This window comes from Esox lucius, chromosome 11 (assembly GCF_011004845.1).
Source record: "Esox lucius isolate fEsoLuc1 chromosome 11, fEsoLuc1.pri, whole genome shotgun sequence".
NCBI lineage: Eukaryota > Metazoa > Chordata > Actinopteri > Esociformes > Esocidae > Esox > Esox lucius.
Window position 1 is genome coordinate 1499325 of NC_047579.1, and position 16742 is coordinate 1516066.

The 16742-nt window shown below is 39.4% G+C and overlaps 1 protein-coding gene across 3 annotated transcripts in view; it reads left to right on the forward strand.

Annotated features, from left to right (window-relative positions):
- Positions 1-3818: 3818 nt before the first annotated feature.
- LOC105007761 (NACHT, LRR and PYD domains-containing protein 12-like) overlaps positions 3819-16742 on the forward strand; it is a 52069-nt gene continuing 39145 nt past the window's right edge. For all 3 annotated transcript variants that reach the window (XR_002196559.2, XM_013132807.4, XM_013132808.3), the window contains exons 1-3: positions 3819-3946; positions 4563-4721; positions 4912-5025. Coding sequence is in view for 2 of the 3 variants with exons in the window: in XM_013132807.4 (XP_012988261.1) it covers positions 4594-4721; positions 4912-5025 (242 nt within the window). In the remaining variant the exon portion in view is untranslated. The remainder of the gene's footprint in view (positions 3947-4562; positions 4722-4911; positions 5026-16742) is intronic.

The window sequence follows — 16742 nt, forward strand, 5'->3', positions numbered from 1 at the left end:
CAATTAGGGTTAGGGTCTTCCCTGTCTGTCTCTTCTAAAGATAGTGTTCCCACAAATGTTTAGAACAGGTTTTGCTCATTTGGTAGTGCGAGGCACCTGTAACAGTTGCATTGTGGATTTGCTTCTATCAAGGAACCAGTACAAAAAAGTATTAAAGGGAAAAAACAGTTGTCGTGTCATTACAGGAAACCTCATGACATAGGGAACTGAATAAAACATTAACAAAGGTAAAACCATTTATGAACCTACAGTGGATACAAAAAGTCTACACACCCTTGTGAAAATGCCAGGTTTTTGTGATGTAAAAGTATGAGACAAAGTTAAATCATGTCTGACATTTTTCCAGTTTTAATGTGACCTATAATGTGAACAATTAAATTAAAATAAATGGAAAAAAATAAAAGTACAATAACCTGGTTGCATAATTGTGCACACCTCTTATAACTGGGGATGTGGCTGTGTTCAATATTAACCAATCACATTCAAACTCATTTGATTAATCACAAATAAAGTTCAGCTGTTCTAGTAGGATTTACCTGACATTTCCTTAGTTGCATCTCAGAGCAAAAGACATGGTCCGCTGAGAGCATCCAAAGCATCAGAAGGATCTCATTGTTGAAAGATATCAGTCAGGAAAAGGGTACAAAAGAATTTCCAAAGCATTAGATGGAACACAGTGAAGACAGTCATCATCAAGTGGAGAAAATATGGCACAACAGAGACATTACCAAGAACAGGAAGTCCCTCCAAAATTGATGAAAAGACAAGAAGAATACTGGTCAGGGAGGCTTTCAAGAGGCCTACAGCAACATTAAAGGAACTGCAGGAATTTCTGGGATGTACTGGCTGTGTGATACATTCTCCTGTATTCTTCATATGATTGGGCTACGGGGTAAGGTGGCAAGATGGAAGCCTTTTCTAACAAAGAAAAACATCCAAGCCCAGCTGAAGTTTGCAAAAACAAACATCAAGTCCCCCAAAAGTACGTGGGAAAATGTGTTATGGTTTGATGAAACCAAATACCAGGCAATTTTGGCACAAAACCTTCAGGCGTCCATTAGAACGCTGAAGATGAAGTTCACCTTTCAGCACGACAATGACCCAAAGCACACATCCAAATCCACAAAAGCATGGCTTCACCAGAAGAAGATTAACATTTTGGAATGGCCAAGCCAGAGACAAGACCTGAATCACATGGAACATCTGTGGGGTGATCTGAAGAGGGCTGTGCACAGGAGATGTCCTCACAATCTGACAGATTTGGAGCGCTTTTGCAAGGAAGAGTGGTCAAATATTGCCACATCCAGGTGTGCCATGCTAATTGACTCCTACCCAAAAAGACTGAGTGCTGTAATAAAATCAAAAGGTGCTTCAACAAAGTATTAGTTTAAGGGTGTGCACACTTATGCAACCAGGTTATTGTGAGTTTTTTATTTTTCCCCTCAAAAACTTTTGTTTGTTTTTTATTTGAATTGTTTACGTTATAAGTCACATTAAAGGTGGAAAAAGTTCTGACATAATTTATCTCGTTCTCTTACATCACAAGAACCTAGCATTTTAAAAGGGGTGTTTAGACTTCTTATATCCACTGTATATGTTGTGTGGTCATCACACCAGATCTATTATTTCAAATATCAATGAACGAAACTGCCTTAGGTTACATTGTGAGAGTGACTGTGTATTGCCTATCAAATTTGATGATTGTTTTAAAATCCATTTTAGAAATGAAAGATGACATCAAAGGGACAAGAAAGAATGAGATGAAGATGGAAACGGTAATGAAAAGAAGTGTACAAGAGACAAAGAAAAAAGAGTGAGACAGGAAGCGATATCTAAAGAAGAGAGGGTTACAGAAGAAAAAAGGAGTCCAGCCCAAAAAAGAAAAGACTTGAAAAACAAATATATGTGTCACAACCAGTTTTGTAAATACTTTCATTATTACTGATACAAAAAAAAACGATAAAATATATCAAATGTTTGCTATGGTTGTAAGATACCAGCAGATGTGCTTTTGATGACTATGTGCAATTGAATTAATAAATACATTTAGAATCTTTCTTAACTATTGTTTTATAGCTTTATTGATAGTTAGTGGTACACGTTCAGAATATTTCACAGTATTCAGGAGTAACTGAAATGATTTTGTAGTACTTTAAAATCCATTGGTACTTCAGAAATACTACTTTTCCAGGAATTACTCATTAATCCATGCACATAACACCTGTATTGATTTAGGTGTATATTAAGGGGTGTTGGTACTGTAGAAAACAAATAAATATTACACCTTAATTTACAAATCAAGTATACTTCAAAGTAAGGTATAACAAATGGATTTTAGCACAGTAATGGATTTTACCCCTTAACACGTAATCCATTTAATACTATTAACACCTTAATTGCAGTTAATACCCATTAATTACCCACTTGAAAATCCATTAAACACCACCTTAATTATGACTAATAAGGAGTAAAGTAAGTCTACTTTAAGGTACAATTAATTTAATGGATTTTGAAACGCTTTAAAAGTTTTTACCCGTTTATTTTGTCATTGTCATGCTGGAAAGAATACAAATTGTCTGCCAGTAGTTTCTGATAACATGCTGCATTCATCTTGCCATCAGTTTTCACAAGATTCCCTGTGCCTTTAGAGCTCACACACCCCCAAAACATCAGTGAGTCTCCACCATGCTTCACAGTGGGGATGGTATTCTGTTCACTATAGGCCATGTTGACAACCATAAACATAGCGCTTATGGTTGTGACCATAAAGGTGTTGGTGGGCATATTGTAACCAGGCTTTTTTTATAGCATTGGCGCAGTAAAGGTTTCTTTCTAGCAACTCGACCATGCAGCAACTTTTTGTTCAAGTATCATCGTATTGTGCTCCTTGAAACAACCACACCGTCTCTTTCCAGAGCAGCCTGTATTTCTCTTGAGGTTACCAGTGGGTTTTTCTTTGTATCTCGAACAATTCTTCTGGCTGTTTTGGCTGAAATCTTTCTTGGTCTACCTGACCTTGGCTTGGCTTGAGATCCTTGAATTTTCCACAGTACTGACTGGCTTTGGAAATCTTTTTATATTCTTTTCCATCTTAATATAGTTCCATTACCTTGCTACCCAGGTCTTTTGACAGTTCTTTTCTACTCCCTATGGCTCAGTATTTAGCCTGCTCAGTGCATCCACATGAGAGCTAACAAACTCATTGACTATTTATATATAGACACTAACTGCAGTTTAAAAAGCTGCACCTTTAATTGCCATTTTAACCTGTGTGTGTCACCTTGTGTGTCTGTAACAAGGCCAAACATTCAAGGGTATGTCAACTTTTGATCAGGGCCATTTGGGTGATTTCTGTTATCATTATGATTTAAAAAGAATCCAAACAACTATGTGATAAAACATGGCTTCATATGATCACTATCCTTAAATAAAAGGCATTTTTTTGCATGATCAGTCATATTTTCAAAGTTAATACCAACATTTCACAATATCTGCCAGGGTATGCAAACTTATGAGCACAACTGTATGCTTACAAAATAAAAGACTCTTGTACCTGCTCAGAAATAGGGTTGCATTTTATTATTTCAATAATTATTTTGAGATATTTAATTGTTTCATTCTTACTGTGTCCTTATTAGTGTAATAGCATTGTACTATCAGCTTTGTTATTTTATCCTTTTACATTTTTTGTATATGCTCTGTATAACTTGTTAGGTGTTTGTCATCTACTTTTATTTATAGTATTAAACAAAAAAAATGTATATACATTTTTTTTAGGTTGTACTCATGACACTTACTTAAATAAAAGTTGATATCAATCAATTTCCGTCGTCTGCATTTTGAAAAGGGAACTTAAGTACCGAAAGTGAAAGTGTTACTGTTCAGAATCCATTCTGAGAAGACATAATTCTACAAAAAGAACAGTCAAAGGAGGAAACGAAATAACGTGAGTATTTCAGAAACAGATCCCAAAGTACAGAAGAGAGAACAGCTGAAGTTACTAATTGTATTACACAACAGAGAGCTGGTTTAGTTACTGAAAATCCAGCATTTTCTAAGATTAAACGGTTGGGTACGACTATTTAAACAAATTCTGAGCTGGTCTGGGCTGCAGCTGCCAGAGGTTAGCTATTACACTCATGCTAATTTCTCCCAGGTCGTTGCTGTAAATAAGAATCTGTTTTAGCAGACTTACCCAGTTAAAGAAGGTTAAACATACCTACAAATACCTAATATGTCAGTGAGTAAAAGTAGCTGTATCCAAGATCACAATACGTCTCTGAGTAAAAGTGTCTCTGTCCAGGATCATATATTCAGAGCATCTAGAGGGCTCTGAGTAAAAGACTGTCCAGTATCATGTAGAATATATATTTAGAATACGGCTCTGTGCAGAACAGTCTCGGCGTGTATGTACACACTCACTAAGTAGCTCTGTTATCTCAAACATACGACTGTTGATATTAATCAATGGTCTTTAGTTGCCATCTAGTGGTAGGCAAGTCCAACAATTTAATTTCCTTCATTTATGTTTTTAAAATATTTTGAATTTTTTCTATGTGCAGGCTTAAAACTAATGAGGCGATCTAATCTAAAATGAGTTTCTCTGGGGAGAGAGAGCGGGGTACAGCCTCTAAAAGGAGGTACTCTGGGACAGAGGAGGCAACCACTGCCTCGATAAGGAGTATATCTGGGGAGAAAAACATAAAGAGTGAGGTTGCGAGGTAAGAGATTTAAATTGATTAGGTGTTGTTATTAAATGTATCCTTTTAAAATGGACACAAATAAAATGTTCCCAGTGAGAAACAAGGCATATTGAAGTGAATTCCATTAAGAGAGACATTACATTTCTACTAAACAAGAGACTCCTCTAGGTATTTACATGTGTTCTGACTATAAATATGTTTTGCTCAGGGTTTGTAAAGAGAGAGCAGAATCCCTTGCACCCAGCTGTCTGTCCATGAAGAGTGACCGGTCAATGAGTCTACCTGAATACTTCAGAAAAACAGACTTCCCTACTACACAATGGTAGGAACTGAAGGATTAGGTTCTGGGGAAAAAGACACACCTGCAATCCCATGAACAAAATACAAGTATACAGTTGCAACCGTCTCTCTCAGAAACAGTCCATTCTCAGAACAGTCCTTTGTCAGAACATTACTAGACCATGAACTGGTCACACCTCTCATGTTGAATGTATATCTGGCGTAGTGCATCTCTCTGCAGAATTTGTGGATGTTTATAAACAGTTGAACAGTTTAAGTTGGACACACCAAACCCACGTTTACATGTTTAGGATATCCTAACTTCAAACTAATATACCTAAAATTCAGTTTTCACATAGCATCATCTAAAAAGACCTAGAGCTGTGTTCAATATGAATGTAAATATATATATATATTTTTTAAGTTTATCATATCTTGAAGTATCAAATTTCAAGTATATGCTTTAAGATTATTGAAGTGTAATTATATTTTATGATAAGGAGCATTTCTAAGAGTAGACCTGAGTAATGTCTACATTATGGAGTAGTCTCCAAAAGATGGTGAGCCAAAAAACATTTACTCAGTTTTCTTGATACTGTGAAGTAAACATCTCATCACTGCACAAAACTCTGTCTGTATTTGACTGACATCTGCTCTAACTAAGGAGTATGAGGAGGATGAACTACAATCCATGTACTACACTTGAGCATAGGCTTCTGGGTTCTCCATGTGGATGTTATAAGATAAGGTGCACTATACAAATAAAAAAAAGTTTAGTCTGACTAATGTTTACAAACCTTCATCTTCATTATGATTGAGGTCACAGCAACAGTTCTTCAGTTACCACTCTGTGAAAGACTTCACAGGCAAATACTGTAGTGACACAATCAAGAATAACATAGCACAGCCTATTGCAAAGAGTTTGGGGATCTCATCGTGCATGGTACACAATAGCATTAAAATATTCAGAGAATCCGGAGGAATTTCTATACACAAGAGACACAGGCAAAAACCAAAATTTTGATGGATGTGATTTGATTTGATGGATTTCACTGCATGAAAAACTGAAACAATTCTGTAATGGGCTGCATGGATCTGGAACACTTCCCAATACCATTGTCTATGAACACGGCATGTCGCATCCACAAATGCTAGTTAAAACTCTCACATACAAAGGGCCCAAACTCATTTAAGATGGACTCCAGCGAAATGGAAAACTGTCCTTTGGTCTGACAAATCCAAATTGACATTCTTTTTGGGAATGATCTGACGCCATGTCCTCCGGGCTAGAGAGGAGAGAGACCATACGGCTTGTTATCAGCACACAGTGCAAAAGCATCTGTGATGGTATCGGGCTGCATTACTGCAAATGGCATGAGGGACATGCACTTCTGTGAAGGCACTGCAAATGCTGAACACTATATGCAGGTTTTGGAGCAACATATGATGCCATCTAGACAACGCTTTTTACAGGGAAGGCCTTGCTTATTTCAGCAGGACAATGCCAAACCACATTCTGCACGTATCACAATGTAGCACGTCTCCGTAGAAAGATAGGTAAGACCAAATAACAAAAATGTAAATGGCAGCTAACTAGCTAGCTACAGTGGGGGGAACAAGTAAGTGTTCCCACTTACAAAGCATGTAGAGGTCTGTACTCCAGAAAATCACATTGTATTATTTTTAAATAATTAATTTGCATTTTATTGCATGACATAAGTATTTGATCACCTACCAACCAGTAAGAATTCCGGCCCTCACAGACCTGTTAGTTTTTCTTTAAGAAGCCCTCCTGTTCTCCACTCATTACCTGTATTAACTGCACCTGTTTGAACTGGTTACACCTGTCCACACACTCAGTCAAACAGACTCCAACCTCTCTACATTGGCCAAGACCAGAGAGCAGTGTAAGGACATCAGGGATAAAATTGTAGACATGCACAAGGCTGGGATGGGCTACAGGACAATAGTCAAGCAGCTTGGCGAGAAGGCAACAACTGTTGGCGCAATTATTAGAAAATGGAAGAAGTTCAAAATGATGGTCAATCTCCCTCGGTCTGGGGCTCCTTGCAAAATCTCACTTCGTGGGGCATCAATGATCATGAGGAAGGTGAGGGATCAGCCCAGAATTACACGGCAGGACCTGGTGTATGTCCTGAAGAGAGCTGGAACCGCAGTCTCAAAGAAAACCATTAGTAACACACTACGCCGTCATGGATTAAGGTCCTGTCCCCCTGCTCAAGCCAGCGCATGTCTAGGCCCATCTGAAGTTTGCCAATGACCATCTGGATGATCCAGAGGAGGAATGGGAGAAGGTCATGTGGTCTGATGAGACAAAAATAGAGCTTTTTGGTCTAAACTCCACTCGCCGTGTTTGGAGGAAGAAGAAGGATGAGTACAACCCCAAGAACACCATCCCAACCGTGAAGCATGGAGTTGGAAACATCATTCTTTGGGGATGCTTTTCTGCAAAGGGGACAGGACAACTGCTCCGTATTGAGGGGAGGATGGATGGGGCCATGTATTGCGAGATCTTGGCCAACATCCTCCTTCCCTCAGTAAGAGCATTGAAGATGGGTCGTGGCTGGGTCTTCCAGCATGACAACGACCCGAAACACACAGCCAGGGCAACTCAAGGTCCTGGAGTGGCCTAGCCAGTCTCCAGACCTGAACCCAATTGAAATCTTTGGAGGGAGCTGAAAGTCTGTATTGCCCAGCGAGAGCTGGCAATACAGACTTCTGAAACCTGATGCATTCTTACTGTTTAAAGGACTGAGTCCCATTGTTTGGATGTGAAGATGAATGTGTTAGAGAGGGATCTGGTATTTGTCCTAGGGGGCATTCTTGATTGGTAACAAGAAACCTGAATTTAATAGTATTTGAAAGATTCACACTTGCCAGAGAGCTGGTCTTTGTTGATGCCCATTCAGCATAGTTCACACCCTCTTAGGCTTTAATCCCACCCAGCTCTTTAAGTATTCAAATGGGGACACTCTGACCTTGTGCTATATCAAACCAAATACTATTAAATTCAAGTTTTTTCACATACACTTGATACATCAGGTATAAACAGTACAGTGAAAGGTAAAGTGGCTTAGCATCAGGATTCATAATAAATAGCAACAGCAATGTAAGTTTGAGAGTGCAGGTGAACAGCCACTAAGTCGTTTCGCAGTCTTACTGTACTGAAGGACTGGGTTGGCACTTGTCCATGTTTGAAATGTCCAGGATCGCAATGATACTGACCAAGTAGTTGCGCTCTAAGCCGGTGACTTGATAGACCAATCAGAACTTAGTATATCAGCATGTCCAGCCCCTTCATTATCTCAGCCAGTAAAGGAAAAGTTTTGTATTTTCCGCTGGTTAAACAAAGGTTTGAGTTTTACGTTTTATTCATATTTACACTTTGCATACTAGTTAGTTATTAAGTCACATTCAAGTTCACAACTTCAAGAAGGCATTTCTTCAAAAAAGACTAAATGTCCCAGAACACGTCTTTCATATTACAAACGTCTCTCCTGAAAAGTAGTGACATGCAACTTAAGTCCAGTTTCTGGAATTCTGTCACATATTCTGGAAGTTCTTGGAAAACGGAAGCTAATCTTTCGTCACAAGCCAAACATTTAAAGATCATATGTTTCACAGCCTACGTTATCCTCAATGTTCCTGATCAGTCAAGTACAGAAAACAAGGTATTTGTGTAGCAACCCGGAACTCAAGGATGACCAGTCTGGTCACACTGATTTACGTATGCGTGTGTGCCTATATAAGTTATCTTAAGTGCCCATAAGGTGTATGTCATTTAACACAAACCATACAGTAAAATGGCGTGTGTTCCTGAGGCTACACAGAATGTTGCAAAACCCATGACTCAGGGTGACATGTCAGTGGCATGCATTCCTGGGCCTAAGTAGACTGCTTCGATATCCAGGAATCAGAGATGCCAAGTCTGGTTGCTTAGATGCACTTATGTGTGTGTAATTATCATTAGCCCTACAAGCTTGAGTATGGAGATGAATGAGAAATGCCGTAGTAATCTATATTCCAAAGTAATACAGCTTATTCCAATCAAGTAATAAAGTTACAATACAAAACATAGTTACATACATCCTTCCAATTAGTCTAAAAGTCTATCAAGTATATCAACACTATTTAAGACACTATAACACAAAGGTGTGCTAGGAGCTTCTGTTAATGATAGACTCCAGGAACTAAGTCAAGCTTCATTATTTATCCCCACCAGACAGACCGATTCCAAACTCTCCCATTGCATCTATAATAGGAAAACAATGAAAACAAATGAACCAGCATTCACACATTTACATATATTCAATTAGAACCATCCGAAGCTAGACACTTGGTCTTACAGGATTCTTCATCCAGTAAACATTTACCTGTAACAAGCAATGCATAACATGTACAGCATTGAAACCTATTGGAGAGTTTATCCCTCTGTGGGACACACATTAAAAGACCAAACATCAGTGCAGTTGATTTGTTCATCCTCACACCTGGTTTGTGCAAGCAGATGGGGCTACCTTGGCCCCCAACGTGTACGTCTGTTCCTTTCAGGAAGAAAATAGGCCCATTGGTGTGAGATTAGGATGTCCCACTGAGCTGAGACGCCAGACAATACGACACCTTCACAAACCTTCCAAAACACATATTTTATTACACTACATTACTACTAATAACAACATCAACACCATGCAATCCCCACAGGCAATGAGCAAGGTATGCAGTACCTATCCCCCCAATGAAAAGAAAACAACAAATAGGTGGAGTTCTTTTAGGATTTGTTCAGGATAGACAAACACTTTGCTGGCTACACGATTCTCTGGTCTTTTCACTTGACAAAAAAAGTCAGTTATTGTCACCTATAATGATAGTTAATTCATCAATGTCATTCATGAATGGCTAATTAGCGGTTAAAACGGCCAGTGGCAAGAGGATTTGTTCACTGCGGTCAACCTAGTCGGGGACTGCAGCTCCAGCAGGGGACCCCAAACTTCCCTTTCCCGAGCCCATTTGCCGGCTCTGACTGGGGGATCCCAGGGCATCCCAGGCCAGTGTCAAAATATAATCTCTCCAACTAGTCCTGGGTCTACCTCGAGGTGTCCTCCCAGCTGGACGTGCCTGGAACACCTCCCTAGGGAGACGTGTTTCGATGCAAAGGAGCTGCGGCTCTACTCCGAATTCCTCACGGATGACAGCCACCCTTCTGAGAAAACCCATTTCAGCCGCTTGTACTCGCGATGTAGTTCTTTCGGTCTTCCGGCTTAGCTCTCTTTTCGTCACAATGGTGTGGTAAAGCAAATGCAATACCGCCCTCGCTGCACCGATTCTTCGCCCAATCTCCCGCTCCATTGTCCCCTCACTCGCGAACAAGACCCTGAGATACTTGAACTCCTTTACTTGGGTAACGCTTCATTCCCTACCCGGAGAAGGCACTCAATCGGTTTCCTGCTGAGAATCATAGCCTCAGATTTAGAGGTGCTAATTGTCATCCCAACACATCCAGTGAGTGCTCTCGTCGCTACTGGGATGCCCTCCCTCCAATGCCTTTCGGGGGAAGAGTCACTGGCTTGTTGTTGACTCTCTGTTGCGCACTTGTGCAATTGGGCTGTACGTTGCTAGCAATACTCGGCCCTCATTCAGGGGGGTTGCGGTTGGTGTGTGTCCCTTTGGTTGATGCCTGGCAATGTGGGTGTATTGATTTCCTGCCTGTTGGTTCCCTGTCCGGGGCCTCCCCCGGGTAGGGCCACAGTGTCACCGGACCCCCCCTCTCAGTTCCAAGGTGTTACGCTGCTATATTATTGTGCTGGGGGATATGAGGAATGCACTACTAACTTTTCTCAGTCTCCTCCAGTTTTACATTTTAGGAGGAGATGAGGTCCTGGTCCACACCTGCGGATTACCTGGTTTGGGGGGCCCGTTGCTGTCCCTGTCCTAGTCCACCTGGTCAGGCTACACCTAATTATAAACCGTGCTGTAGAGATGAGTTTTTAGTAGACACTTGAAAGTTTGCACTGAGTTTGCATTTCTAACCTTAATTGGCAGATCATTCCACAGGAGTGGAGCTCTCTGAGAAAAGGCCCTGCCGCCAACTGTTTGTTTAGAAATTGTAGGTACAATTAAAAGGCCTGCATCTTGCGATCTAAGGTTACGTGTAGGTATGTATGGCTGGATCATTTCAGCAAGGTAAATAGGAGCAAGTCCATGTATTGATTTATAGGTTAAGAGTAAAACCTTAAAATCAGCCCTAACCCTAACAGGCAGCCAATGTAAGGATGCCAGGACAGGAGTAATGTGTTCAATTTTTTTGTTCTAGTTAGGATTCTAGCAGCTGTGTGCAGCACTAATTGAAGTTTATTTATTAATTTGTCTGGATAACCAGAGAGAAGAGCATTGCAGTAATCTAATCTAGAAGTAACGAAAGCATGGATTAATTTTTCTGCATCAGTTTTTGATAGAAAGTTTCTAATTTTTGCGATGTTAAGAAGATGAAAATAAGCAACTCTTGAGACATATTTTATATGTTCTTCAAAGGAGAGGTCAGGGTCAAGGGTAACGCCAAGGTTTCTTACAGTTTTTTGGGATACGACCATGCAGCCGTCGAGGTTCACAGTGAGATCTGCTAACAACGCTCTTTGTTTTTTGGGTCCTAAAAGGAGCATTTCTGTTTTATTTGAGTTTAAGAGCAAGAAATTCTCTGTCATCCACTTCCTAATATCTGAAACGCATGCTTCCAAAATAGCTAATTTAGGGGCTTCTCCATGCTTCATTGAAATATATAACTGTGTGTCATCAGCATAGCAGTGAAAGTTAATATTGTGATTTCGGATTACATCGCCCAGAGGGAGCATGTATAGTGAGAAAAGTAATGGGCCCAGAACCGAGCCTTGAGGAACTCCAAAGCATACCTTTGACTTGTCAGAGGATATGCCATCCACACTAACGAACTGATATCTTTCAGATAAATAAGATTTAAACCAGGCTAGAACATGTACACGTAGCCCAATATTGGTTTCCAGTCTCTCTAAGAGAAGGGAGTGATCAATAGTGTCAAAAGCAGCACTAAGATCAAGAAGCAACAGGACGGATGCGGAACCTTTGTCTGAGGCCATTAGAAGGTCATTTGTTACCTTCACGAGTGCAGTCTCAGTACTATGATGGGATCTAAAACCGGACTGGAATATTTCATAAATGTTTTTGTCTTTAGGAAGGCATTCAGTTGTTGGGAAACACATTTTTCTAAGATTTTTAAGAGAAACGGGAGGTTTGATATTGGCCTATAATTGTCGGGATCTAGATTAGATTTTTTTAGAAGAGGCTTAATTTCCGCAATTTTTAGTGAGTTTGGTACGCATCCGGAGGAAAGGGAGCAATTTATTATGTTCAGCATTGGCTGACCTAGCACAGGAAAAAACTCCTTAAGTCATTTTGTAGGAATCGGGTCTAGCTGAGAGTTTGTGGGTTTAGAACTCATTACAAATTTTGTAAATGTGTCGAGCGATACGGTATCAAAAAATTCAAGTGTCCCCATTGACACCTGATCAGGGAGGTTCCGGAAATTTTTTGGACAACTGAGATTTTTAGGACCATAACTATTTAAGGATTCAGTTATTTGTTTTCTAATGGTGACGATCTTTTCATCAAAGTAGTTCATGTATTCATTACAACTAAAGTGAAGACCCACTTCACTTGCTAAGCGTTGCTTTTTTGTTAACTTTGCAACTGTATCAAAGAGAAATTTTGGATTGTTTTTGTTCGCCTCAATCAGGTTGGAGAAATAAGCTGATCGAGCAGACGTGAGTGATTTTCGGTATTGTACTGTACTGTCTATCCAGGCTAGTCTAAATACTTCCAACTTGGTGGAGCGCCACTTTCGCTCCAATTTTCTGGCTTGCTTAAGTGCTCTAGTATTGTCGGTGTACCAAGGAGCAAGTTTCTTGTTGCGTATTTCTTTAGTTTTTAGTGGTGCAACTATGTCTAATATATTTCGCAGTATTGAGTTTAGATCCTCGATTTGATCGTTTACAGATTTATTAACTCTGTCATTAATGAGCGAACTAGTAAGAATATCAAGGAATTTATTTGTAATCCGAGAATTTATAGTACGGCTTTTGAAACTCATTGTTTGGGGGGCAAGTGGATTTCTTGTTTTAACGGTAAATGTAATAAGACAGTGATCTGATAATCCAGGATTTTGGGGGTAAATTATTAGATCTACAATATCTATTTCTCGTGACAGGACTAAATCTAAGGTATGGCAGTGTGTTGGACCTGAGACATGTTGGATGAAACCCATTGAGTCAATTATGGCTTGAAAGGCTTTTTGAAGAGGATCATTGGGGTTTTCCATATGGATATTGAAATCGCCAAAAATTAGAATACTATCTGCCATGACTACAAGGTTAGACAAGAATTCTAGAAACTCATTGAGGAACAATGTGTATGGCCCGGGGGGCCTATAAATAGTAGCTATGTAAAATGATTTATCGGCCTGGTTAACTTTCATGAGTAAAACTTTGAAAGAATGAAACTCTGTGATATGTTTGAGAGTAAGTTTATATTTACTGATAATGTCTGTTTCTCTTCTAAAGAGTCCAAACAAGTTAAAATCCATCTCAAACTGTCAGTGAGTGGAGTGCTACAGTGGGTCTGTACCTCTCTTTATGCAATTTAGACTATGTAAGAATTCTCAACTTGGTTTTCCAGAAATATAACTTCATGCAGAATTATTTTCTCAATATCAATTAAAACATGGTAACATTTTGTAAACATGTAAGAAATAACTAAATGTGCTCCCTGCACGTTTTTACCCACTTATTCCATAATGCATGAGATGAATATGATTACTTCTAATCAAATATTAAACTAACTGAACAGTAACACACCCATCAAATTAGTTATTGCTTAGCCAAACCATTTAAAAAATGGCAAGATGTATTCCACTCAACCATAACCATGTTAGATTTCACATAAAACATACATTTCAAAAACCCAATTTGACAAACTAGATTATTCACGTAACTTCTTTAAGTACCTATTTAATTTGCTTTGAACTCTAAGTTCAACTCTTTTTCATTTGAACTCTAAGTTCAACTCTTTTCCACTATAGATAATCATTTCATACAATCCCCCCCCTGCTTTCAAGACAGAAAATGACTTCAAGCTTGAAAGCAGAAACATTACAGGACCGAAATTAAAAAGAAAATCGATAGTTGGGAGGAATCTAACATACATCCAGTAAACGTCGCAAACTGAATATCCAACCAAAACAACCGAAAAGAAAAACAAAGGAAATAAAAACTGTACCACACACACGGTCGCTCGTGTGAAGGAACTCCCAAATTAGCATATCAAAATGTGCATCTACACAGGCAATGGCCAAACTAATTTGAGACCAACAAACATCATGACTCAATTTACCTCCTAAACTCTAGTGAATTTTCTCAATTTTAGATGTAAGTCAACGTCATTCAAAATAGTGGCGGTCAGCCAAAATCGCTACTTCCATGCATATCTCATGCAAAGACATCGAATTTGTTCTAGCAATTAACAATGTTGGATGACTCAAGGTCTCCACCCTTACTACAATTTGATTCGAAATCATAAATGTAAACATTAAAGCAACCAAAAGGAAAACTTATTCTGCTTTCACTTAATGTTTTATCATCCCAAAACTGAACATGTGTTGGTAAAATTACCACGTGTGAGAACAGGCTGAACACTCGAATTTAACCCTTAGTAATATGCTACCTTGATATAATGTTAAGGGTGGCGGAAGCCATCCCAGTGGACCTGCCCACCCTTCCTGAAGCTCTGAGCTCCACACATATATGGTAAGCCATTAGCAAGGCCAAATGTTCGTTTATGGTCCCCAGACCATCCTCTCAATTTAGCCTACATCATTCGTTAACTGAAGATTCTAGATTTAGTGTCCAACCTATCTAATATTTTCGCAGTTTGTAAAAATGTGCTTATCAGTATCTATACAACAACTCAACATTATGGTGGAAATTAAGAAACTCTTAAGAATGGCAATCCAGGCAGAAAACAGATTTATGACGTCACTATAATCAAGGTACAATGAGAAATCCAAAGGAAATTCAATGTAGCCTTAAACACCTTTACATCAATACCCTATTTGTTCACTAATGTACCATTCCAGAATTCAAATTCCATGAACGAGTATCATGCGTTGGTTTTAAAAACACGAGTATTATCCCAGTTATCGTTGGAAAATACTTAAGAGAACTCCATTATTTAACCAAACTCAATTTAGCATTTAAAATAGGACGTCTAATTTTAGGTTAATTTAAACGGGGAATAAACTGGCTTTGACTATTTGGGGAATAAACAGGCCGTAGTCATTTTACCCTCTTTTGCAAGCTATGACTATATTGGCTGAATCCAGTCTTCATGGAAAACAGCATGTTATCTTAATACTAAAACTTTCGCTATGGTCTGCATCCCACTCCATACAAGGAGAGAGAAAACACTATTTTAACCCCTCATTACGAAACCACGAGACCATATTTTACCAAATCACAGAATAATCATTATACCAATTTCTAAGCTATCCCTCTAATTATATTTATGCCATTATTTTCTTAAACTCCTAAGTTAGCAGGCTAACATCCCACGTGTGCAAGCCATCAGGCAAATTCAATTTCAACACAAAGGCAAAGGCCAAAAGAGTAGGCCTCGCATAATAACCATGTTAACAACGCAATGTAAGCGTTCGCCCAAACGCACTCCAAACAAGAAGAAACATTGCGATTACAAATACTTCCAAGTTAACACCAACCTCGGTAAACGAGATCCAATATTCTATCAAGGAATATACAATGCAGCCAATCGGATCCCTCGTGCACAGGGAATACCAAAATGGACAAATGCATTTACTAGACCGACCACAACCAGACAATGACAAATGCCCTTGACTCGGGCCATAACCACATTCAGTACAAACACAAGTGGCGCGTGCATATACAACTTCTGTAGCATACTGATCCAAACCATAAGCTGACCAACAATTGCGGCAATTTACAGGAGCCTTCTACAGGCACTGAAAGTATGAGATCCAATCTCAATTGCATATTTAAGTCCAACCTAAATTGCAGATGTTCAAGCAGTCCAACCGCTTATAATCCAGCACTAATCGCAACGCAATAGGTTAGCAGCATAGGAATGGTTGTCAGGCCTAACTACAGTCGCTATTAACCAAAACACCACACTTACAAACACACATACAGGAGCACGCTATACTCCATCACGCAGTCCAACTGCTGCACGGGAATTGGTGTCAGGACATGGAACAAAAACGACATGTTTCTAACTACAGCCGCCCTGACTGCAATACTCAAAAAAAACTTCTAGTCACCATACTTACTCAAATCCATCTATCAATTTCTACAAAACCATCAAATCTGACTTACAAAAACAACCACATTGTTTACTAAAGCATATGAAAACTGTATTAAGGAACAATCTCACCGGTTGATGCTCCCTCTGGTCCCCTGTCTGACCGTCCGCACCCCTCCCTCAGGCGGTTCAGCGTTCCTGCGTGTTCCCGTTGAATCACTCGCGGCAAGGCCAAAGAGATTACGGGTGTGTACACCTGGTGTGTACAACTCCCCACTTTTGGAACTTTTCTTGAAACTCGTAGACATGCTCAACACTTCCAAAGCGGAGCAGAAAACGGCCTCCAGCGGCCCACAGCATTTCCACGTTCACAACGAAAAAGTCCAC